The 24,711-nt window shown below is 43.1% G+C and overlaps 1 protein-coding gene across 1 annotated transcript in view; it reads left to right on the top strand.

Annotated features, from left to right (window-relative positions):
• The first annotated feature begins 2,194 nt into the window (after positions 1–2,194).
• The window catches only part of LOC132825712 (cilia- and flagella-associated protein 157-like), a 35,868-nt gene continuing 13,351 nt past the window's right edge, over positions 2,195–24,711 (top strand). The window contains exons 1-6 of the mRNA XM_060841122.1: positions 2,195–2,435; positions 11,623–11,894; positions 15,814–15,967; positions 18,527–18,794; positions 20,034–20,164; positions 22,864–23,014. Of these exons, the coding sequence (XP_060697105.1) occupies positions 2,308–2,435; positions 11,623–11,894; positions 15,814–15,967; positions 18,527–18,794; positions 20,034–20,164; positions 22,864–23,014 (1,104 nt within the window). The 5' untranslated portion in view covers positions 2,195–2,307. The remainder of the gene's footprint in view (positions 2,436–11,622; positions 11,895–15,813; positions 15,968–18,526; positions 18,795–20,033; positions 20,165–22,863; positions 23,015–24,711) is intronic.

The raw sequence follows: 24,711 nt of genomic DNA, 5'->3' as shown, positions 1-24,711 counted from the left end.
AAATGACAGAAGCTGTAAAAATGACCATCGTGTACTGGGGTTGCAGAGATTTATTAAGTATAAGTTGACATCAAGAGTCTGGATTTTAAAATATGTGCTGAATTCAGTGAAGAAATTAGACAAATTGGGATTTGGGCTTCACTTAGTGGGCCAGCATTTATTGCCCATCCTAATTGCCCTTGAGAAGATGGTGGTGAGCTGCCTTCTTCAATCGTTGCAGTTCACTTGGTGTAGGATTACATCATGGTATTTTAATGAGGGAGTTCAAGAGTTTTCACCCAGTTACAGTGAAGGAAAGGCAATATATTTCCAAGTCAGGATGGTAGGAGAAAGTGAGGACTGCAGATGCTGGAGATCAGAGTCGAGAGTGTGGTGCTGGTAAAGCACAGCAGGTCAGGCAGCATCCGAGGAGCAGGAGAGTCGACATTTTGGGCATAAGTGCATCATCAGGCTTTCCAGCACCACAGTCAGGATGGTGGGTGGCTTGGAGGGGCACTTGCAGCTGGTGGTGATCCCACATATCTGCTTATTTGGTCCTCGATTTCCAAGATAAAGACCTTGATATCTATTTTTTTCCACAAAAGATGACTGTTGAAATATGGCCCCAGGAGCACTGAAATATTTAGAAGCTGAGATCACTTGATATACAAAGACTACCTGACATCAAACTTGGGCACCGAAGCCAGTTGTAAACCCCAACTTGCATGAATTACCTCTGGATAATTAGTACTGAATGCCTTTGGAAGAATACAGGTACTCCCCCATTTAAAGGAATAGTGATTTCTCAGAAAGACGTACTGACAGCTATGTAACAGTAACACATTCAAATCCAGACCAGGAGTTGGCCATTCAACACCTCAAGCCTCTTTAATAAGATCATGGCTGGTCTGTTTATTTAAATTTTTTTGGGGCAGCACGGTGGCTGAGCTGCTACCTCACAGCACCAGGGACCTGGGTTTGATTCCAGCCTTGGGTAACTGTGCGTGGAGTTCATACATTCTCCCCTTATCTGAGTGGGTTTGCTCTAGGTATTCTGATTTCCTCCCAAAGTCTAAAGATAGGTGGGTTAGCCATGGGAAATGCAGGGTTATTGGAGGGGGGAGGGGGCAAGGTCTGGATGGGATGCTCTTCTGAGGGTTGGTGTGGATTCCATGGGCTGAGTGGCCTCCTACCACACTGTATGAATTCTATTTTTCTAATCTGTAATCCACATTCTGACCTAACCCTAAAGTTGATCATGGATAATTGGTGGGTGGCACCGTGGCACAGCAGTTAGCACTGCCAACTCACAGTACCAGAGACCTGGGTTCAGTTCCTGACTCAGGTGACTGTCTGTGTGGAGTTTGCACATTCTCCCTCCGTCTGCGTGGGTTTCCTCCGGGTGCTCTGGTTTCCTCCCACACTCCAAAGATGTGCGGGTCAGGTGAATTGACTATGCTAAATTGTCCATAGTTTAGATTAGATTAGATTAATTACTTACAGTGTGGAAACAGGCCCTTCGGCCCAACAAGTCCACACCGACCCGCCGAAGCGCAACCCACCCATACCCCTACATTTACCCCTTACCTAACACTACGGGCAATTTAGCATGGCACCTAACCCGCACATCTTTGGACTGTGGGAGGAAACTGGAGCACCCGGAGGAAACCCACGCAGACACGGGGAGAACATGCAAACTCCACACAGTCAGTCGCCTGAGTCAGGAATTGAACCCGGGTCTCTGGCGCTGTGAGGCAGCAGTGCTAACCACTGTGCCACCCATAGTGTTGGGTGTAGGGGTATGGGTGGGTTGTGGGTCGGTGTGGACTTGTTGGACTGAAGGGTCTGTTTCCATGCTGTAAGTAATCTAATCTAATTCCAATGTTTTTGTTTTTGCCCTTAATGCTGAAGTGGACAATAATCCAAATGAATTGAGGTGTGTAGGACTAGCAAGGGTCAGTCAAACATAAAGTTCCTCACTCTTTATGGGGAAAAAAATTCCAAATTGGCCAGGGAAGGTAACCTTTTAACACCTTTCTTAACAAGATGACTATTTAAAAGCCCTGATGTTGAATTTCTTGGCGTGGAATGCAGTTCCAGTGAAATGTATCCTTTTGACATGAGTGACACATGGTCTGGGACCTTCACGGTCACGTGTCCACTGGGCGATAGACGCGGTCTCGCGAGAGTTCTGTGGCCCCGCCCCTCAGTGGGAGGCGAGCCTCGTGCGCAAGCGCCCCCGGGATTATCCGGTTGCTATGGGCCGGCGTCTCCTGGCAACCGGCGAGAGCGTGGCAGAGCGGCACCGGCGGCAGTGGGGCCGAAGGCATGGCGCCCAAGAAGAAAGAGAAGAGCGGCCTCCGGAACCTGGCGGATGAGCAGCCGGAGGCGCTCAGCGCCAGCGAGAGGGAGCTGTACATGATCCAGATCAAGGACCTGGAGAGCACGGTGACCAAGTGAGTGGGTGGGGAGTGTGGGCGGTGGGGTGGGGCTATGGGTGTGGGTGAGGGTATGGGTGGGGGTGAGGGTATGGGTGGGGGTGTAGGGGGTGCGGGTGGGGTTGGGTGTGGGTGGGGGTGTGTGTGGTGGTATGGGTGGGGGTGAGGGTATGGGTGGGTGTGGGGGTATGGGTGGGGGTGTAGGGGGTGGGGGTGGGGCTATGGGTAGGGGTGTGTGTGGGGGTATGGGTGGGGGTGGGGCTATGGGTGGGTGTGGGGGTATGGGTGGGGGTGTAGGGGGGTGGGGTTGGGTGTGGGTGGGGGTGGTGGGGTGGGGGTATGGATGGGGGGGTGGTGTAGGGGGTGGGTGGGAGTGGGGGTATGGGTGGTGGGGTGGTGGGATGGGTGGTGGTATGTGGGTAGGGGTGTAGGGGAGTGGGGGTGGGGTATGGGTGGGGTTGGGGGTGTGGGTATGGGTGGTGGTATGTGGGTGGGGGTGGTGGTACAGGGGTGGGGGTGTGGGGGGTGGGTGGTGGTGTGGGGGTATGGGTAGGGGTGTGGGGGTATGGTAGGGGTGTGGGTATGGGTGGTGGTATGTGGGTGGGGGTGTGGGGGTATGGGTGGGGGTGGGGGGGTGGGTGGGGTGGTGGTGGACCTTGGAGCACCATCCAGCCGGGTGGGTCCTACACTCAGACCGTCTGCAAGTAATGCACAACCCGACCTCCCCATTCACTCTCGCCACACAGGCTGGCCAAACCTGCACTTTCCCCTTTTTGTCCCAATTCATGCAGTCACACAACCAGTCTGTACCACCAAAAATAGGCTACTCCCTACACTCACAGAATTCCCTATGGGGTGGGAGCAGGCCATTCTACCCATCCGGGTCTGCACCCACCCCTCCTTCTAACCCTGTATTTCCCCTGGCTAACTCATCTCACCTACACATCCCTGGATTCTATGGGACTATTCAGTATGGCCAATCCACCCTAACCTGCAAATCCCCGGGCACTACAGGGCAATTTAGTATGGCCATTCCACCCTAACCTGCAAACCCCCCGGTCACTACAGGGCAATTTAGTATGGCCAGTCCACCCTAACATGCAAATCCCCGGGCATTACAGGGTAATTTAGTATGGCCAATCCACCCTAACCTGCAAATCCCCGGGCACAACAGGGCAATTTAGTAAGGTTGATCCACCCTAACTTGCACATCCATGGGTACTATGGAGCACTTTAGTATGATTATATTAGATTAGATTCTCTACAGTGTGGAAACAGGTCTATCAAAGTAATGCAAAGACTAGAACAAATAGCCCTACCAATCATCAAACCAAAAATCTGGGTTCGCTGTGTAGATGCCACCTTTGTCATCATAAAACGAAACAAGACAGAAGAGACATTTAACATCATCAACAACACCCTCATAAAGTTCACCAAGGAGGAAGAAACTGACAACAAACTCGCATTTCTGGACATCACAGTAGAAAGAATGGACAAGGGAGAATTACAAACCTGCATATACAGAAAACCGGCAAACACTGACCAAATACTCAACTACACGAGCAACCATCCCAACACATAAACGGAGCTGTACCAGAACACTATTCCAATGAGCCACCACACACTGCAGCACAGACGAACTTCGAAACAGAGGAGAACCACCTATACGACGTATTCAAGAAGAACGGATACTCAAAAAACACAGTGCGCAGATTCTTCAAGAACAAATCACGACAAACAGACAAAACACAGCCATAAACCCTAACCATCTTACCATATATCAAAGAAGTTTCAGAAATGACAGCCAGACTACTGAGACCCCTCGGAATCCTAATAGCACACAAACCCACCGATACTCTCAAACAAAAACTAACGAACTTAAAAGACCCAGTACAACCCATGGACAAAACCAGCGTCATCTATAAAATTCCAAGCAAGGACTGCCACAAACACTACATAGGACAAACAGGAAGAAAGTTAGCCTCCAGGATACATGAACACCAGCTAGCCACAAAAAGACACGACCCCCTCTCCTTCATAGTCCTAATCACGGATGAAAAAAACCCACCATTTTGACTGGGACAACACATCTATCCTGTGACAGGCTAAGCAAAGACATGTCAGAGAATTCCTAGAGACCTGGCACTCCAACCACAGTGCCATAAGGAAGCACATAAATCTAGATGCCATCTATCAACCCCTCAGAAAACAAACAGGAAATGACATCACCACGAACCCCAGGAACCCCATCCAGGAGAAAGATATAAATAGAAAGCAGGAGACAACAGCTTCGCTTCACTTGGAGGTCGCCACTGATGATGTTACTTAGCCAGGTAATGAAATCTGGATATCAAACCTACAGCTCAGCGAGCAAGCCTACACCCTACAGGTCTATCAGTCCAAGACTACACCGACCCTCTGAATAGTAACCCACCTCGACTCATTTCCCTATGTTTACCCCTGACTAATGCACCTAACACTATTGGCAATTTAGTATGGCCAATCCACTTAGCCTGCTCATCCCTGGACACTACAGGGCAACTTAGTATGGCTAATCCACCCTAACCTGCACATTCTTGGACACTACAGAGCAATTTATATGGCCAATCCACCTGGTCTGCACACCTTTTGACTGTGGGAGGAAACCAAAACACCTGGAGGAAACCCACACACACACACAGAGAATGTTCACATTCTACGCAGGCACTTGCCCAAGGGTGGAATCGAATCCAGTTCCCTGGTGCTGTGAGGCAGCAGTGTTAACCACTGAGCCATTGTGCCACCTCCCATTGCTCACCATTCATATTCTAAACCCCCTCCTCCCTACTGATGCTGGGTCAAATGTTCTTTCTTACCCCTCGCCATGGAGTTTACAACTCTAATTCTCTATTCTTCAAACTATCATCTATCTCTTCCATAAACAGTACTGATTGTTACAACAGAGGTGAACCCCTTTGTTAATTAAACCAAATACCCAGAACAGCTCAACCCGCCTCATAATCTGTTAAAATATGAGTGATAGAGAACTCCCAAATTCCATTATTTAAAGAAAATAAAGCCAATTTATTTTTTAACTGTACAGCTATTCACAACTCTGAGCGCCTCCTTCTCTTAACTGCTTATTACTTGCCTCCAACTCTATAAAATTATGCTATTCCAATACGATACTAATTAAAATTATATTAACTTAATTTCAAAACCACACAGCCGCTGTCGTCCTCTGTGATTTCACTTTTCCGACTGCTGAATTCCCTGCATCGTCTTCTTTCTTTTTATTGTGAGAATGCTTCATCTGAAAAGGTACCTTTGATCACGTGTGTTTCCTAATTTCTTGGATCTGTTTTGATGGCAGTTGCTCTGTCTCCGGTTTTCAAAACATCTGCATTTTTATATCCCCAACATCGGATCATCTCTTTGGTTTGATGTTGGCCAAACAATGAATTCTAACTCAATTGGGTTTTAGTATCCTGGAGCATGATTTAAACTGATTGCTTAAATTTGAATTGTTGTCAAAACAGCAACCAAAATTCAGGTATCGCTTTCACAGCCAAATGTTTAATATTTTCACTTTTCCAGCACACTCTGGGACTGCTATCTAGTCATATACACTGGTGCTTGTAATCTCTCAGTTCAGAACAGTATTCTCTATCTGTTAAAAGTATAGTATACGCCTTCAACTTTATAACATGGCTAACTCTAATATAAAATACAAACAAAAATTACTGGAGAAACTCAGCAGGTCTGGCACCTCCCTGAAGATCACTGGTCTTGAAGCATTAACACTCATGTCTCCATGTTTGCTGCCAGACTTGCTGAGTTTCTCCAGCAATTTCTGTTTTTGATCAATACTACAGTCAACCCCCCCATCCCAAAGGATAAAACCAGAACAAAAAAAAGTCATACTTGGAAATGAACTTATTGATCATGTTGGTTCTCCATTCTGAGGTTTTTTTTGTCTGACCACAATGTGTGATTGACATGTTTTATTGGTGTTTACTTCTCAGGTGTGGTATCCAGACTTTCCTCCTGAAAGACCTTGTCACTTGCTAAATCCGTGACTCTTTTTATTCCCCTGCATGAATACATTGGGGTACCTCAGCCCCACCCCACCTCATTCCCCAAACAACTCTTATTGAGGTCACAAATGGTATCCTGTGTGAATGAGGTAAACAAAATCTCTTTGATCCATCTGCCACATTGATGAGATTGACTGTCCCGTTGCCCTCCAATGCCTCTCTCACCATCATCTGGCTGGCTGGCTGGCGGGGGTGACACTAGCTAGAGATTCTGTTCTTATCTAGTCATCGTCAGAGAATTGCCTGAAATGATTTCTCATGCCCCTCCTGCACTGTTACTATTACTGTCCCCTCCTGGAAGTATCCTTGGACTGTCCTCTCTTGCTCAGCCACATGTTTGTCCTAGAAGTATGGCATTCCAACCGGAATTCTATCAACAAACACATTGACTTGGAACCCATTTTCTACCCCTTGAGAAAAAGGACAGGAAATGACATCACCACAGGAAATGGCATCACCAACCCAAGGAAACCTAAACACAAAAAAATTAAAAACAGTCTATACCACCAATACTTCAGCAGATACTTGCTGATGATGTTGCCTAGTATGGTGATGAAACATCTGAAAACAACCTTCCAGTTCAGCGAGGAAACTTACATTCCAGAATTACTTCATGCACAGGGCAGTGAATCTTCAAAATTCTCTGACCCAGAAGGCTACTGAATATATTCTGTACAGAAGTTGATAGCTTCTACATTTTATGAAGGAGCAGTCCAAACCTTGGAAGGCTGGATTGAAGAAATGACCTCCAGCCTTGCTATAGATACTAAGCTATCATGTTTGATTATAAGACCACCCCACATGCAACTATAGGGATAACTATAGTTAGAGTTGCTAATGGGTAGAAGACTCTGCACCATGTTAAGTCTGATACCCCCAGGTCTGGGAAGGAGGGTGAAATGTTATCAGGAACCTCAATGCCAGACTCAAGAGGTAGGGACTCTTTGATACGGGGACAAAGTTTAGTGTAAGAATCATGAAACTGGCCCCATATGGGCAAGAGGGATGGTTAACAGAAGGTCAGGACCAGTGATGTATAAAGTTTGGTTAAGTATGACGGTCCTAAATAAGCATGTGGATCATATAAAAATCATAAATTTGCAAACACTCTGGAAACAAAAGGTGCCCAGCCCCTTACAGCCTTTGGAAATGCTGCTGGAGCCCTGTCGGTGTACCCTCTCTGTCAAATATTGTTGAGTCCTCTGAATCAGAGATGGACATGACAGAAGTAGCTGCCTTGACATCTTTGTGACCAGAAGAAGAGAGTGAAAGTACCAAGGTATCCCTGGTGTAAGAGGTGACCTTCTATACATTACACCCCCCCCCCTCCCATGTCAGACAGCAAGTCGGAGGAACCTGACCTGGTGCTAAAATATCTCAGGAGGCTCTCCAAGAAAAAGGTCTGATCTCCTCAGACTCAGTGGGAGGAGTGAGGTTGTGATTGTAGAAAGGTCAGCCAACTGGACCTCATACACTACAAATTCCCCGATTGCAACTGTTAACCTGCTCCGTTCTGGGAGCCCTGGTTGACATAAAAAGCTTGCGTTTTCGGGATGCTGACATTTTGGTGCTTGATTCTGTATGAGGCAATACTATAGTCAAGGACTGTTCATGTGTAAATATAGGGTGACTTAGTGATGGGATAGTCTCTCTGGAGTTATCTCCCAGGTAAATTGCTGCTTCACCTCCCCTCCACTGTTTCCAAGCTCTCAGGCCCCCAAACCACCACAATCCATTTCTACCCTGTTCCCAAGACCCACAACCAGGACTGTTGTGGGTCCTGCCTATTGTTTCTGCCTGCACCTGCCCCACAGAACTCATCTCTTCCAACCTCAACTCAATTATTTTCTTTTCACACTTACACCCCGATTCTTCTGAAGTTGAATGTCCATTTCAGAATTTCCAGTTCCCGGGCTTCAGTTGCTTCCTCTTGGGAGTAACAAAGGGCTTGAACTGTCCCCATTCATTATCATGCTTTTGGCTGAGCTTACCCTCATTCTGAACAACTTCTCCTTTTAACTCTTTTTACTTTCTTTGGGTCAAAGATGTGGCCGTGAGTACTCGCAGGTGCCCCGATTATTCCTGTCTCTTTTTGTGAAGTACATGGAACATTCCTTGTTCCAGTTCTACTCAACCTCCCATCCACAACACTCTCTCCACTACGTCGATGACATCATCAGTGCCGCCTCTCCCTCTTGTCTGGAATTGGAAAGGTGTATCTATTTTACTTCCGATTTCCACCCTGCTCGCACCTACATGCGGACCATTGCCGATTCCTCCATTCCTTTTCTCAACATCTCTATTTCCATTTTTTAAACTTATTCATTGACAGGATGAGGGCATTGCTGGCTCGGTAGCACTTACTACCCATGTGACAGTTAAGAGTCAACCACATTGCTGTGGGTCTATAATCACATGTAGGCCAGACCAGGTAAAGATGGCAGTTTCCTTCCCCAAAGGGCATCAGTGAATCAGAAGGGTTTTTCCAACAATCAATTCATGGTCATCATTAGACTCTTAAATCCAGATCTGTTTTTAAATTGAATTCAAATTCCACTATTTGCGGTGGTGGGATTCAAAACCAGGTCCACAAAACATTATGTGGGTTTCTGGACTAACAACTCAGCAATAATACCACAAAGTCGTTGCCTCTGCTTTCTGGGCATAGGCTGGCTACGAATATCCACACAAACCCAACAACTCCCACAGTTATCTTGACTGTACATCCTCATACCCTGCTTCCTGTAAATACTCGAATTCCATCCACCCAGTTTCTCTGTCCATTGCATCTGTTCTGATTATGCCAGCTTACAATTTTCTTCTTCAACTGAGAATTCCCGCCACTGTAGTTTACAGGGCCCTCAGCTGTGTCCAACTCATCTCCTGCATTTTGGCCCTCCCCTCTTCCCTTCCACAACAGTGGTAGGGTCCTCCAGTCCTCACTTAATACCCCACCAGCATCCACATTCAAAGAATCATTAGCCACCATTTCCACGATCTCCAGCAGGAGGCCACTACCAGACACATATTGGCTATGCTAAATTGCCCGTAGTGTTAGGTAGGGGTAAATGTAGCGGTATGGGTGGGTTGCGCTTCGGCGGGTCGGTGTGGGCTTGTTGGGCCGAAGGGCCTGTTTCCACACTGTAAGTAATCTAATCTAATATTCATCTCCCTACTTTGTCAGTCTTCAGCAGAGATTATTCCCTTTGGGACATCTTGGTCCACTTCTTCTCTACTCCCAACACCTCTCACACCCTCACAACACCTTGCCACACAATTGCAGACAGTGTAACACCTGTCCATTTATTTCCTTCCTCCTCACTATCCAAGGCCCCAGACACACCTCCTGGGTGAAGCAGAGATTTACCTGCATTTCATTCAATCTAATCTACTGTATTCACTGCTCACAATGTGATCTGCTGTACACTGGGGAGACAAAATGTAGATTGGGTGACCATGTTGCAGAACATAGATTCATAAGTATCAAGGGGATCAAAGGTTATGTGGAGAAAGTGGGAGAATGAAGTTGAGAAACTTATCAGCTATGACTGAGTGGGGGAGCAGACTCAATGGGCAGAATGGCCTAATTTCTCCTCCCATGTCTTATGGTCTTCTGGTCTAACACCGACATTTTGTCCACAAAAATGAATCTGAGCTTCCTGTTGTTTGCTACTTCAATACAGCTTGATGTTCCCTGGCCCGACATCTCTGACTTGAGTTTGCAGCAATGCTCCTGTGAAGCTCAGTGCAAGCTAGAAAAACAGCTCCCCTCCTCCTTCAGTACATATTACCAGCCTTCTAGCTACAACCAGTTCTAAAGATGGGTCACTAAACCTGAAATGTTAACTCTGGTTTCTCTGCAAGATGCTGCCAGCCCTGCTGAGTTTTTCCAGCAATTTCTGTTTTTGATTCTGACTTCCAGCATGTGCAGTTCTTTAGTTTTTGTTTGTTTTATCATGTACTGAAAGTGCCCCAGAAACTATTCTTCAATGAATATGGAATAATAGTAAAATGATATATGTATTATAGGAACTGTAAAGATTTGTAAAATTAAAAAAAGGAAATTGTCTATGAGCAATGAATATTACAATAATTGTTACTTTGCATAAATAATATGTTAAGATATGTGTGTAAGTAGTTGGACCAAAAGTGCAATTATTCTTCTGGAGAACAGCAAAATTATGTTCTGTTACAAACCATAACAGCTTGGATATCTATAATTTCTTTAATTTTGAAAAATGTTTCACAGAAGATATAAGGGTGATAAAGGCTGTTGAACCAGAGAAGGATAATAAAAAGCCTGGTTGAAGAGATCAAGGAGGAAAAGAAAGTGGAGAGGTTTGAGGAAGAATTCCGCATCACGACCCTCAGTTATGGAATGAAGGCGAAGGGCATTTGATAGGAAAGGGAGTCAGAGAAATGCCATGGTAACTGACACAGATACATATGTGAGGCCATTGGAAGCATTTGAACATGAGGCTGGCTATTTTAAATTTGAGGCTTTGATGCAATATATTAATTATACAATATAATACTTAAATTTGGTTGAGTACAACCTGGTGTGGGAAAGCACTGAAGACAGCAGAGTTGTGGATCAGCTGAAGATCAAAGAAATTTGGGAATGGAAGAGTAGCCTGAAAAGCAGTGAAATATTCCAGATGAAGAAAGACTAAGGTAGGTTACAAGTGGTGATGTAATGAGGTAGTAGCTGGTCTTTGTGACAAAGAGAATTTTGGATTGGAAAATCGCCTTAAATTTGAATAGAATATGTGGATGTAATGCTGCCAATTGTCTGCTGTCACTTATTATCTAAACTCAGTGACTGCTGGGCCAAAGTAGAAGAAAGGATCTGACTCCAAGTGTCTCTGAGTGTATGTATGAATCTCGAAAGAAAAGAGGAAAGATTAAAGAGAGATTAATGGTAATTACTTCTGGTAACACCTAACTTACTTGCTAAAGAGCTGTGAAGTAATTGCCATGAAATCCTTTGCTAATAGTCCACAGTTGAACATCAAAACAATTGCAGCTTTCAAATATTCTATAATACCAAATCCTGTAAGGGTTTCAGAAAATATTGTCAGATGTTTGCGTTGATTCTAATTAATGCATAATGTTGTGATGCTGTTAAGGTACCAACGGAGGTTAGATGAACTGGAAGTATCAAAAAGTGATGCAGCTGAGAAGCATGAGCAGCTTGGCAAAGACCTACATGATGTCATTGCCTACCTAAAGAAGGGTCTGAATCAGAAAATTGATGAGATTGCTGATTTAAACGACAAGTTAATTGCCTTGAAACAAGCCAAAGACAATGAGAAGGATGCCTACGAAATCCAGCTGTCACACTTACATCAAGAGTTTCAGGAAACTAAGGATCAGCTCACATCTGAGAATATGATTTTAGGTACAGACATTGAGGGATTGTATCTATTTTATTTACCTTTTATAATAAAAAGTAATGAAAAATGTGTTGCTGGAAAAGCCTTGGACTCGGCACCGCCTTCTTGACCTGCAATCTTCTTCCCGACCTCTCCACCCCCACCCCCTCTCCAGCCTATGACCCTCACCTTAACCTCCTTCCACCTATCGCATTCCCAACGCCCCTCTCCCAAGTCCCTCCTCCCTACCTTTTATCTTAGCCTGCTTGGCACACCCTCCTCATTCCTGAAGAAGGGCTTATGCCCGAACGTCGATTCTCCTGCTCCTTGGATGCTGCCTGACCTGCTGCGCTTTTCCAGGAACACATTTTCAGCTCTGATCTCCAGCATCTGCGGTCCTCACTTTCTCCTCATAAAAAGTAATGTCTTTTATGTAACTTTTCAGACATAATTATAGTTGCAATTGCAACTTATTCCCAGAATCCTCTAATAGGACTGCCTTATTAAATCCATTCTTTCTGCCTGCTTCTGCCCTGACAACTGATTTCTTCTTGTTTCGGTTTTCCTTTTTCTCCCTTTGTCAGGTTTCCTCCTAGACCTGCACCTCATCCAACATGATCTACTATTTTTTAACAATGTCCTAGCCCTAATTGTCTTCCCCTTTGCATATACATAATTGTTGCAAAGCTTCGTCTTCTATTTCTGCTGTTGCTTTGAGTACAACATCAACCAGTCTCATCCACTACCTTCTGTGCCTGGTTAAACTTGTTCTTATGATGAAAAGTAATATTTTAAAAAAGGTTTAAGACTTGAATGTCATTCCTTTGTTTATGAATCTATGAACTAAGAGCAGGAGTAGGCTACTTGAGCTTGCTCCATCATTTAACAATCTGATTGTAGTCTCAGTTCCTCATTCTCCCTTCCCCTTCCCTAATAACCTTTCATGTTGTTGCTTATCAAGAATCTATCAGTCTCTGCCTTTGCAGAGAATGGTTTCCAACATATGAATGTATATTGGAATGTATATGACAATTTGGTGTAAATGAGGCATGTTATGAGTTTAACCAATTATCTTACACTGATTATTAGTGTCGCAATTAGCATACGTTTGGATTGTTTGGAAAATGTTGCCCACTCACAGAATCACATTTGACAGTAGACATGCAAACTGTGCTGATGCAGGAACCCTTATGGGTCCGAGCTATACCTATCATTTTGTTCGATAATTTGCGTGTTCTTTGTTTCAGTTTTAATCTGGTTCTCTTCCTCAACACTTTTTCAGCTATTAAGGTAACTATATGTGTGTAATTTCTTACTTATGTCCCAACCTAGAAAATTTCAACAATTTTGCCTCCAGTTTCCATTTTTCAATCACTTTCATATAATCCTCTTTGCCTCCTTCAACTATTTTATTTCTGTTTTTGGAACAATACTTGACCAATAAATAATCCCTCTGCAGTGTTTATTACTGAAAGTGGACTGTATTCCATTCTCTCATTTTCTTCATCTCTATTGCATTTATTCGGGCCATGTCACTTCCATCTCAACATTTCCAGTATCTTTTCCTATTTCCTCAACCAAGGACACTCACACGGTCCCCAGGTTGACAAGACAAACATCATTGAGGATCTTTTTTCCTTAACCTGCTCTTATCCCTTCCCTCTTTTCCCAGAACCATGAAAAAGTTTCCCTTTTCTTCAACTCCATGTAGTCCATCATTTCTGCTACCTTCAGTGCGACACCACCAAAAAAACATTGTCTGCTCCCTTTCAGCATTCCAAATGACCTCCGTAAACAATGACCTCATCACTCAACCTAGCAACCCCTCCCCTTCCCACCTCATCAGCTGGCCTTTCACCACCTCCCTCATCTTTTTTCAAAGTCCAGGTATCCATTCACTCTTTCAATATGAAACAGCAATTTAATTGTACTTTACATAACATAAACTGTACAAAAATCGGAGCTGGAGTAGGCTCTTCAGCCCCTCAAACCTGTCCTGCCATTCAATAAAGGAATGGTTGATCTCCTAATTCAACACCATTTTCCTGCTCAATCCTTTTTTTTAATATGTAGAAATCTCAGTCTTGAATATACTCAACAATTGAGCCTCCACAGCCTTGTGGGGCAGGGAATTCTAAAGAGTGACCAGCCTTTGAGAGAAATTTCTTCATTCAATCACAATCCTAAATGGCCAGCCTCTTATTCTGAGATTCAAATCCTCTGACTCTCCCAAGTCAGGGGAAAATATCCTCCTTGCATCAATCCTAACAAAGCTCCTTTAGAACATTTATGTTTGAATGAGAACGCCTTTCGTTTTTCTCAGATCCAGAGGATATAGGCCTAGTTATTCCTTCATCTTAGAATGTAGTATCCACTGCTCATAATGCGATCTCTAGCCACTAGGAATCTAGTTACAAATTTGGTGATTGCTTTGCGAAGTATCTTCATTCAATCTGTATAGATAACAAGCTTTAGTGCCAATCACTTTCCACTCTAACATTTCAGTCTTCACTCTCCTGGGCTGTTCTAATAAAGCTTGACTAAAGCTCAAGGAACCGTATCTTATATTTCAATCATGAACTCTGAGTCCAGCAATTTCTAATTATAACCACTGCTTCCATTTCTTTTTCAACAGCAGCTGTTGGTTTAATGATTCTGTAATTACCAACTGCATCTCGTCTTTTATTACATTAGTTGCCTCATTACCATCATCCTCTTTTGACTTACATCACCGACTCTTTACTTATTCAATGTCCCTTGCATTCTGACCTTTCTTTTCCTCCTTTGCACCCCAGTTCCCTTTCCCTGTCTCTCTCTCTGTGCTTTAAACCTGTTACATTTTACACTACTGAAGAAATTATGTTGACCTGGGGCACTGGATGGAACCTTGCCACTTCTCCTGAGGCAGCGTTGGTGCTGAGAGATATTAACTAAGTGGGTTGGAGACTCTACTGCCTTTCCACTTGCACCTCACTCTCAGTTGAGGCTGTTATGTAGACAACTAATGTTCACTGAACAGCTTCATACTGTTGCTTACTATCATCAACCCAGTTACAGGCAGGGAACTTAGCATGTGAATGGCAGAGAGGGCTTGAAGGGCTGAATGGCCTATTCCTTCTGGTCCACATGTTACAATGTAAATAATTGTATTACAATGAAAGTGCAAATATACTTTACAAGGAAATGCATTGTTAAGGCCACACCTGGAGTATTGTGTACAATTCTGGTCGTCCTGCAAGAGGAAGGATGTTATTGAACTGAGACGGTGCAAAAGAAATTTACAAGGATGTTGCTGAGACTAGAGGGTTTGAGTTATAAGGAGAGGCTGGGACTTATTTCCCTGGAATGTGGGAGGCTATGCGGTGACTTTATAAAATCACAAGGGGCGTAGATAAGGTGAACAGCCAAGGTCTTTTCCCCTCTCACCTTAAACCTATGCCATCTAGTTTTGGACTCCCCTACCATAGGGAAAGATTTAAAAGGGACCTGAGGGCAACATTTTCACACAGTGGATGGTGTGTATTTAGAAGAAGCTGCCAGAGGAAGTTGTAGAAGTGAGTATAATTAAAGCATTTAAAAGATATTTGGTAAGGAACATAGACTGGAAACGTTTGGAGGGATAGGGGCAAGTACAGGCGCATGGGACTAGTTCAGTTTAGGAAACCTGGTTGACATGGATGAGTTGGGCCAGAGAGTCCAGCCAGAGGAGGAGACTCCATTATATCCTGGTGTCGAAGAGCAAATAGGAGTGACCAGTGTTGTTACTTTTCTCTCTAAAAGGAAGTCTGGCAAGCCATGATGCTCAACAAGAATACTGAAAGGATAAACAATAACTAATTATGGCAGGTTAATGTCCAAGTCTGCTAAGGCAAGACTTCACAATGCTGCTATCTGAGCTTCTGGAATATCCTATACTGTACGATCTTTTCCACTTCTGTTTTACAGCTGGGAAGCTGGATGCACTTGAAGAGTTTCGAGTTCACAAGGAGGAATTGATGGCAAAGTTTGCTTCACTTGAAGAACAGTTAAAGCATCAGGACGAAGAGCACAATGAGATTATTTATGACTTGGAACGGAAGGCAGTGGTAGATAAAGATAGGTAAGATTTTTTATTTTCTGACTTAAAGGTGTTGAGTTTTGTTAGGGGGCTGTTGGAAAGATATTAGCAGTCCTTAGCAGCCTACAAATTGTTTACTTTCATCATCACTTTACTTGACTTTCAGAATGGTTACAGTATACAGGGAGGCCGTTTGACTCGTTGAATCGTGCAATAGCTAATTCCATCTATCTGGCCTTAAGATGCCTGGAATTGGATATAGTACTTCAGTTGTAGCTGAACCTGTAGTTTGTAAAGGTCCATCATAATTTACTTGATTTTGTACCATACACCTCCATTTATTAAGTATGCTGTTTAACAATTTTCTCAACCTGGCCTCCTTCATTCAACAGTCCGTGCCCATGCCCCAAGATCTGTCTGTTCTTGAACCCCCTATAGAATTGTATTGCTTATCTTGTATTGTCTTCCCTCTTTCCATCTCAAAGTGTATCACTTCACAACTATGAGAACAGAGAGTCCGTGTTCACAGGTCACTTAACTGTGAGACTTGGAAATATATCACCATCATGCCTTCAACGTGATTCGGTAAATCTCTGACTTTTGTCCATCCAGCACATGGACTGCAGTGATTTAAGAAGGCAGTTCTTTACCACCTTATCAAGAGCAACTAATGCCAGCGACACCCATGTCCTATAAGTGAATTCAGAAAAAATATATCCGTCAGATTGTGTCTTCATCTGTTATGGAGTCATAGAGATGTACAACACAGAAACAGACCCTTCAGTCCAACTCATCCATGCTGATCAGAGATCCTCAATTAATCTCGTCCCATTTGCCAGCACTTAGCCCATTTCCCTCTAAACCCTTCCTATTCATATACCCATCCAGATGCATTTTAAATGTTAGAATTGTATCAGCCTCCACTACTTCCTCTGGCAGTTCATTCCACACACGTACCACCCTCTGCGTGAAAAGGTTGCACCTTTGGTCTCTTGTATACCTTTCCCTTCTTACCCTAAACCTATGCTGTCTAGTTCTGGACTCCCCGACCCAAAGAAAATACCTTTTCTATTTACCCTATCCGTGTCCCTCATGATTTTATGTACCTCTATAAGGTCACCCCTCAGCCTTTGCTCCAGGGAAAACAGCCTCAGCCTATTCAACCTCTCCCTATAGCTCAAACCCTCCAACCCTGGCAACATCCTTGTAAATCTTTTCTGAACCCTTTCAAGTTTCACAACATCCTTCCTATAGGATCAACGCCAGAACTGCACACAATATTCTAAAAGTGGCCTAACGAATGTCCTATACAGCTGCAACATGATCTCCTAACTCCTTAAGTCAATGCACTGACAAATAAAGGAAAACATGCTAAATGCCTTCTTCATTATCCTATCCACCTGAGACTCCCACTTTCAGTGAACTATGAACCTGCACTCCAAGGTTCTTTGTTCAGCGACACTCCCCAGGCCCTTAAGTCCTGACCTTAATTGCCTTTCCAAAATGGAGCAACTTACATTTAACTAAATTAAATTCCATCTGTCACTCCATGTACAGTGTGCTTAGGAATGAGAATCCAATACAATGTTTTTCATTGTCCCCAATCTCAATGATGCACAGACAATATACCACACTTACATCACTCATGAATCGACAGTAAATTACCAGTTGAGAAGATTGCAAGAATAGCTGGTGGGGTGACATATTGTATCTGAACAGAGACTGGCTGGTTTGAGCCAAATCTAAAATAAACTATTTATGCATATCCAAGATTCTCCACTGCCTACAGGTGTCTTAAAATCACTGTCATAAGAAGGTTGTTTTCAAAAGAAGTTGTGTTAAGCACGCTACATAAAATGCAAAATTTTACTGAAAACAAAAAAACCCTGTGTATTGTGGAAATAGAGCAGGTCTATTAGCCTGTATGAAAAGATCAGATAGTTTGATCCCTTGCAGCACTGCACCCACCCTAGTCTCCAAGGAACACTGGTTGTTCCATTATAACTTGAAAAAGAAATAATTGCAGCATGAGGCAGTGGTCAGTTGAGGCACAATTTGGAAAGGGTGCTTCAAAATTGTATCGAGCCCATGTAGGTGTATGAGAAATGCCTGATGCTGGTTTTGGATGCACACCTTGGAGATAATTTAATCAAAATGACAAATCACACATCTTAACAGAGATTGAACATGCATCTCCATCTGGCCCAATGTGTCTTTAGTTGGCTCATAACTGCATGTAACACCAGTGCAGTACGATCCTGACCCTCGGTGAGGAACAGTTTGATTAACACTACCATTTCTTGGCCATTTGTATTATGTGAGCCTTGATGATAAGTCTCAAAATATGATTTGACAGTGGTAAGTGGGAAGAACAAAATGGCTAACGCTGTCCTCATCTAATATCCACGTCTATTTTGTAGCATGCATCCTTGGACTGTGATCAGAAAGCAGAAAACTTATTTGATTTTTTTTCTTTTCCTTAGCCCAGGACCCTTGATTCTACGAGAATTCATTAGGCCAACCAGTGAAGGGACAACAACTTTATCAGCAACAAGTAAGGGCCAAACCTGTAACTATTAAACCATTACCTTATTCCTGTAGGTTAAAGAAGGAATTGGTTTCCCGAGTGAATGCTGTAGCTGCAGAGTTCCGTCGTATCTCAAAAAAACAGGTGGCAGAGACAACAAAAAGGGCAATCCGTGAGAATGCATCCATCACTAACAAGCTGGGAAAGATATCGGACAAAAGCATAAAAATAATCAAGGAGAATGACGATTTGAAATCAGAAGCAAAGAAGCAGTGGCGAACCATTCACATCTTGGAGGAGAGTCAGAAGGAACTGGCCAGAAAAAATCTCAGCAACCTTAAGGTTTGATATATCTCCTAGTTCACATTGACAATATCATGCATTCGTGCAGCTCCTTCAACATAGTGAAAGATGGTTTGACCCCGAAGTTTGGTCAAAGGGATGGGGTTCTTAAAGAAGTGTAGTGAAAAGGCCATTTGGCCTATCATGCTTGTGCCAGCTTTTTGAAAGAGCTGGTCCCAGATCCCAGCATGTCTTTCTGCCTACTACTTGTCTCATTCCCTTTTGAAAAATCATTCTCCACTTCCCACTCTTTCAGATGGTATATTCCAGATTATAATAATTCATAATATAAAACAAAATTCTCCTCTCAGCTCTGGCTCTTTTGCACATTATTTTAATTGTGCCCTGTCATTACTGCAAACATGATCATGTAGGCCATTTAGCTCCTTGAGCCTGGTCTTTCATTCAATAAGGTCATGGCTGATTTGATTGTAATCTGAACTGCATTCCCACCCACCACGATGAGCTTTCATCTAACATTTTCCCTAGGACACATATTAAGCTAACTAGCCTGTAGTTTCCTGCTTTCTGACTCCTTTTTTGAATAAAGGAGTTACACTTGTTACCTTCCAATCTATTAGGACTGTCCCTGAATCAAGGGTATTTTAGAAAATCAAAACCAGTGCAGCAACTACCTCATTTGCCTCTTCCTTTAAGAATTAGTTTAAAGCCCATCAGTCCATTTAAGCTACTTTTACTGATTTCTAGTCACTATGTGGATAAATCTCCCGTGATTATCGTGTTGCATCTATGACAAGCTCTCATTACGTTGATCTTTATGGTCCACTCCACTGCTTGGTTACTGTTAGAGGCCTGTACACAGCTTCCATAAATGGCTACTTGCTTTTTATCATTAAATAAGTAGAAACTGTATTCTGAAGGGTTAATGTCTCAAAACCTGTCATGATTTTGAACACATGTAACTCCTCTTAGCTTTATTTAGTCTAAAGACAGCAGTTGCAATCTTTGAGCTAAATTTAATCTTCCATTTCAATTTTCTATTCACATCTTTCAGGTATCTACAACTGTTTGTGTATCTGTTTACTACTATTTCAAGTTTTGTGTCAAATGCAGACTTTGAAATTTTACCCATGTACAAATTTGGTTGAATACAGCACTATGGAATGCATGTAACTAGGATATTTTGAGGAAGATCTGTTTCTCAATTTTAATGGTCTGACCATTAAAATAAGTTCTCTTCCTCCAAACAACTGGGGTAACTTGCTGCTTAAATTTCAGGTTATCCAAATGTTGACTGAGAAATGCAAACAGCAGCAGGACTCATTAGAAAATTGTAGGCAGAGAGAGAAGGTGATCCCGAAACTTGAGATGTCCATCAAAAAACTAGAGGAACAAGATGAATCTTTAAGGTATGTCCAGTGCAATATTGTGTTTACATGGGTTCTGCTGACTGAGCATCAAAACATTTTACTTTTTGACAGCGCAGTGTCACCCTAGGAACTCCTTGGTGCAATTTTAACCTTTTTCTTTACATGTCTTATTTGGTTTAATCCCAACAAGTTAATGCATAAGGAATGTTCCCACAGACATAGTGTGTGAAGTAGAAAGATAAGACAGATGAATGCATGGGTGAGGGAACATTGCAGTGCCAGGGAAAGATAATACTTCAGAGGGTTCAGGAAGCTAAGGATTAAGAAGAGTGCAGATACATGTTTTGGTGTAGTCTATGGACTACAAGCTAATGGAAAGGATTTAGAGAAACAAGTCTACAAAGAAATTACAGAGAGATGTAAACATCATAGAGTAGTTATATTGTTATCATTAATGAGTATGGTTGTCCACCTCGGAAATTGTGTGGTTGCTGAGCCTGATCCTAGAACCCCATTTCCAACCACACGTTTGGTGGTGTTTCCAGGAGGTGGAATTGGTACGTAGCCTTGAAATTGATGATGTTCTATTCTCCTCTTCCCTTTCCGTACACCCTCTTGCTGACGGGTGTTTTCAAACAATTGTGTCCCTTCATCCAGGAGGTTCTTCCAAACTGGTTTCTTATGAACAAGGGTCTCCCATATGTTGACACCTATGTTGCATTTCTTGAGGAAATCCTTCAGAGAGTCTTTGAAACTGTACCTTTGTCTTCCTCATCTTCAAGTGCCTTCCTCGGGCTGGGTGAAGATTTGCTTTGGTAATTAGAACTCAGTCATCTTAACCATGTGGCCAGCTCAGTGGAGTGACTGAGTTCTCAGGCAACATGAACAGTTCTTCATTCTGAACATTACCCCTAAGGGTTTGTACACTCTGGGTTCTGAGATTGAGTTTGACTTTGGTTTTCAGGCTGCAGGTAGATGAGCCTGCTGGACGTAGTTTTCCTGCTGGATTGCTGACAGAACCTTTTCTAACCCCCATCCCTGTGCAAAGTCAGCAGAGCGGATCCTGAAGAAAACTGTTCCGCCATGAAGAAAGCTGTCAAGATACTCTGCTGATCCTATTCCAAGAGTGAAATGACTGAGTCAAATTCCACCGCCTACATGCTGGTCTGAAGCCAGGGACTTCCAGATCTCTCAATGCTGTCCCTGTCATCTCTTGCCAGGAGCTGGTGTGTGTGTGTGTGTGTGTGTGTGTGTGTGTGTGTGTGTGTGTGTGTGTGTGTGTGTGTGTACACGTACGTGCACGTATGTGTGGAGTGGGGGTGGGGGAGAGGGGTGGGCAAGTTGAATTCCTCTAGATAGATACCTTGCACAGCTATTAAATCTTTTAACGTGGGAATGCTGTTGTACTTCCGACACATATTCCTTGACTGAAGGTAGATTGAGTTCCAGTGGCAAAGAAACTTTGACAAGTGGGGATCTCCCTAGCTCTGCAGCCTTCATCCGCCATTACAGCCACGATGTCAAATGGATATCTTCCACTTGATTTACCACGGAGGACTTGTTTTAATTTGCACTTTCTGGTTCTTCCCCTCTAATGTTACCATTCGTGGATAGCCCTGCCAAGATTTGAGAACTCCTGATGGCATTGCTCATCAGAACATTCAGGCATCCCCACTGCAGCAAGCTAGCAATCCACAATGTGCAATAGTAATGGGGTACTTTAATTACCTGTACATCAGCTGAAATACTACTAATGTAAGGGCCAGTGCTCTTAGATTGTATTCAGGAGAATTTCCCACATCAGTACATGTGCACAAAGAACAGACTGGTAGACCAAAGTCTGTGGGATTGAGATGGTCCAAATAGATCAAGTAATAATGGGGAATATTTTGGGAAAGTGATGATTGTGTCATAAGGTTTACCATTACAGTAGAAACTAACATTATCAACACACAGTCACAATAATCAACTGGCAGAGAGCAGACTTCAATGGGGCAAGAACAGAGCTTGGCTGAATAGATTGGAAACAAAGGCAAGAAAAGCATTGGGCTACAAAGATGGTTTGGTCTCAAGTCGAGTTACAGTCCCTCAAAAGGGAAAGACAGGACAAACAAATCCTGAGATCCCTGGCTGGCAAAGGAGATTAATTCAGGGGAAGACCAGACACAGGCTAGTTAATGCATTTGAGAACCAAGCTGAATGTGGAAGATTCAGAAGGAAGGTGATAAAGTAAATACAAGAAGCAAAGAAGAATTATGAGAAAAGACAGGCAACTAACAGAAAAGGAAATCCCAAAATCCTTTATAAGCACACCTATAGTAAAAGGAGGATTAGGGGTGATTAGGGACCAAAAGAGAATTTACACTTAGTTGTAGGAGGCATAGCCGAGATGTTAAATGAAAAAGTTACATCTGTATTTATTTATGAGGTAGATGTTGCCCAGGCCACAGTGACAGAGGAGGAAACACAATTATTTGAAGGGTTTAAATACAGGTAGTTTATCCAATACCTTTACCTTCATTTTAAAGTTGATATGGCACTGGAACTGAATGAGATGCAACAGGATATTGAAAGAAGTGAGGGTGGAAATTGCAGAGGCACTGACCATAATCTTTCAATCTTCCTCAGATTTTGGAATGTTGCAAGAGAATTCCAAATATTAAGCCCTTGTTCATTGAAATCTATTCTTTTAAAGTTTCAATGTTACTTGTTCTAAACCCCTCTCATGTAATTTTCAGGAAAGAAGTGATCTCTGTTCAGAAGCAACTGGAGACAAAGCAATCTCAACTGGACAATCAGAGAAGCCTCATGGAACAACAGGAAAAACATAGGAAACAAGTGGAAAAAGTTCTGTCTGAAGCTGCCTATGCTCTGAAAGAGACTCTGCAGGTAAGATAGCCACTTCTGTTTACAGAACAGATTCATTATTGCGGTCCACTTTGAAGCCGGGAATGTGACAGGTATTATGTGCCACTGTGAGATTCCTGATAACCTTTGAAATGTTCTATTACTTATTCAGTGGCATGAATCAATCCAACACTAACAAGCTGCACCATGGATTGCTACTACTGTTTATGTATCTGTGATCTGTTTTGTTCGTGTTACAGCCTTCTGATCTTGGCAGCCTCAGAGAGTCAAGGTTAAAGTGGAAACCATTTAATCAAACAGGACAGTGTTGCATTTGATTGGTGTCCTGAGTGAAGTTGGCCTCAGTCATGATACATCAAGTGGCCTCTGCTTCCCTAACGTTGGAAAGGTTTCTGCTCCTGGGTGCTATCCAGCAATCCCTGCTGAAATATTTGCATGGCTCCTTGAGGATAAAGTGGTTGCATTTAACATGAAGGAATAGACTTCCAATGCTCACTGCTCTCAGTCCAACTTGGACTCAGTACCAAACAGCTGCCAGGGTTCAACGAACCATATGGTTGCATGACACGTGACTACAGAAATAAAAGGAAAGATTAATTACAGTTTTCTTCCTGTTGGATTTAGAACTTGAATTCTTCAACTCAAAATCTTTCCCAAATTAATTTATAATGGCACCCATCTGTGAATTGTTAACTGTGAAGGGCTTTTACAAGGTTAAGGACAAGCACATCTGCAGCATGATGCTTGTACTCCCAAGACTGCATCAACCCACAATGCAATTTACATTAATATGTGTAAAATACTTCTCAACATGCACCACTTACTCACCCGAACCTCACCACTTCAAACTCATTTTCCTTTGTGTCCCCACCCTGAGGTCAGTTTCTGCTTGCTGAGACAGGCAAATTTAATATCTTCCACAAGGATGCAGCTAATAGCAGGTTTCAGCTGTTATTGTGCACAACTGGAATCCAGCCCTGTGCTTCTTATTTGACTGAAATGGTTTGCAGCTGTTTGGAAGGTCCCATTGGAGCCCTCAATAAATAAATATTTGGGAGATAGATGAAGAGATGTCGATGTTTAGTTTGTTCCTGTCTTCCTGCATGCTATGTCCATCCAAGTTAACAGGATTTTCATTCATTAACCCTTAAGAGGTGTTGGTAACGTGATGGTTGTGTCACTAGACTAATGACCCAGCAGTTTGAGTTGATGGTCTAGAGATGCAAGTTTAAATCCAAGCATGACAACTCAGGAATTCAGAAACCAAGGGATACTTTCAGTGTATCTTGTCTTTCTCAACCAGAGCACTTTATAAGGCAACAAAGAAGTTTTGAACTCCAGCATTTTACTGTTGTTATTATAGGAAATGTGGCAGCTACTTTGAGTGCACCAAGCTCAAACATGCACAAGTGTGTTGATTGAGGGATAAATATTTGCCATGGATTTGTGGGTAACTTCCCTGCTCTTATTCAGAGTAGTGCTTTGAAATCACCTTCGGTTACCTCTCAGGGCAGGTAGGGCCTCAGTTTGAACATCTCACCTGAAAGACAGCATTCCCTCAGTACTACACTGGCAGTGCCAGCCTTGCTCAAGTCATGGAGTGAAATTTGGACCCAGAATCTGATAACTTGGAGCCAGGAATGTGATTAACTAAGCCACAGTGAACAGAAGTTAGATACAATTAAACATATCTGAAATAAAAAGCTATGTTATTGCGC

Source organism: Hemiscyllium ocellatum, chromosome 21, assembly GCF_020745735.1.
Source record: "Hemiscyllium ocellatum isolate sHemOce1 chromosome 21, sHemOce1.pat.X.cur, whole genome shotgun sequence".
Taxonomy (NCBI): domain Eukaryota; kingdom Metazoa; phylum Chordata; class Chondrichthyes; order Orectolobiformes; family Hemiscylliidae; genus Hemiscyllium; species Hemiscyllium ocellatum.
The sequence above is the reverse complement of the archived record's forward strand: the minus strand, read 5'-3'. Positions and strand labels throughout refer to the sequence as shown.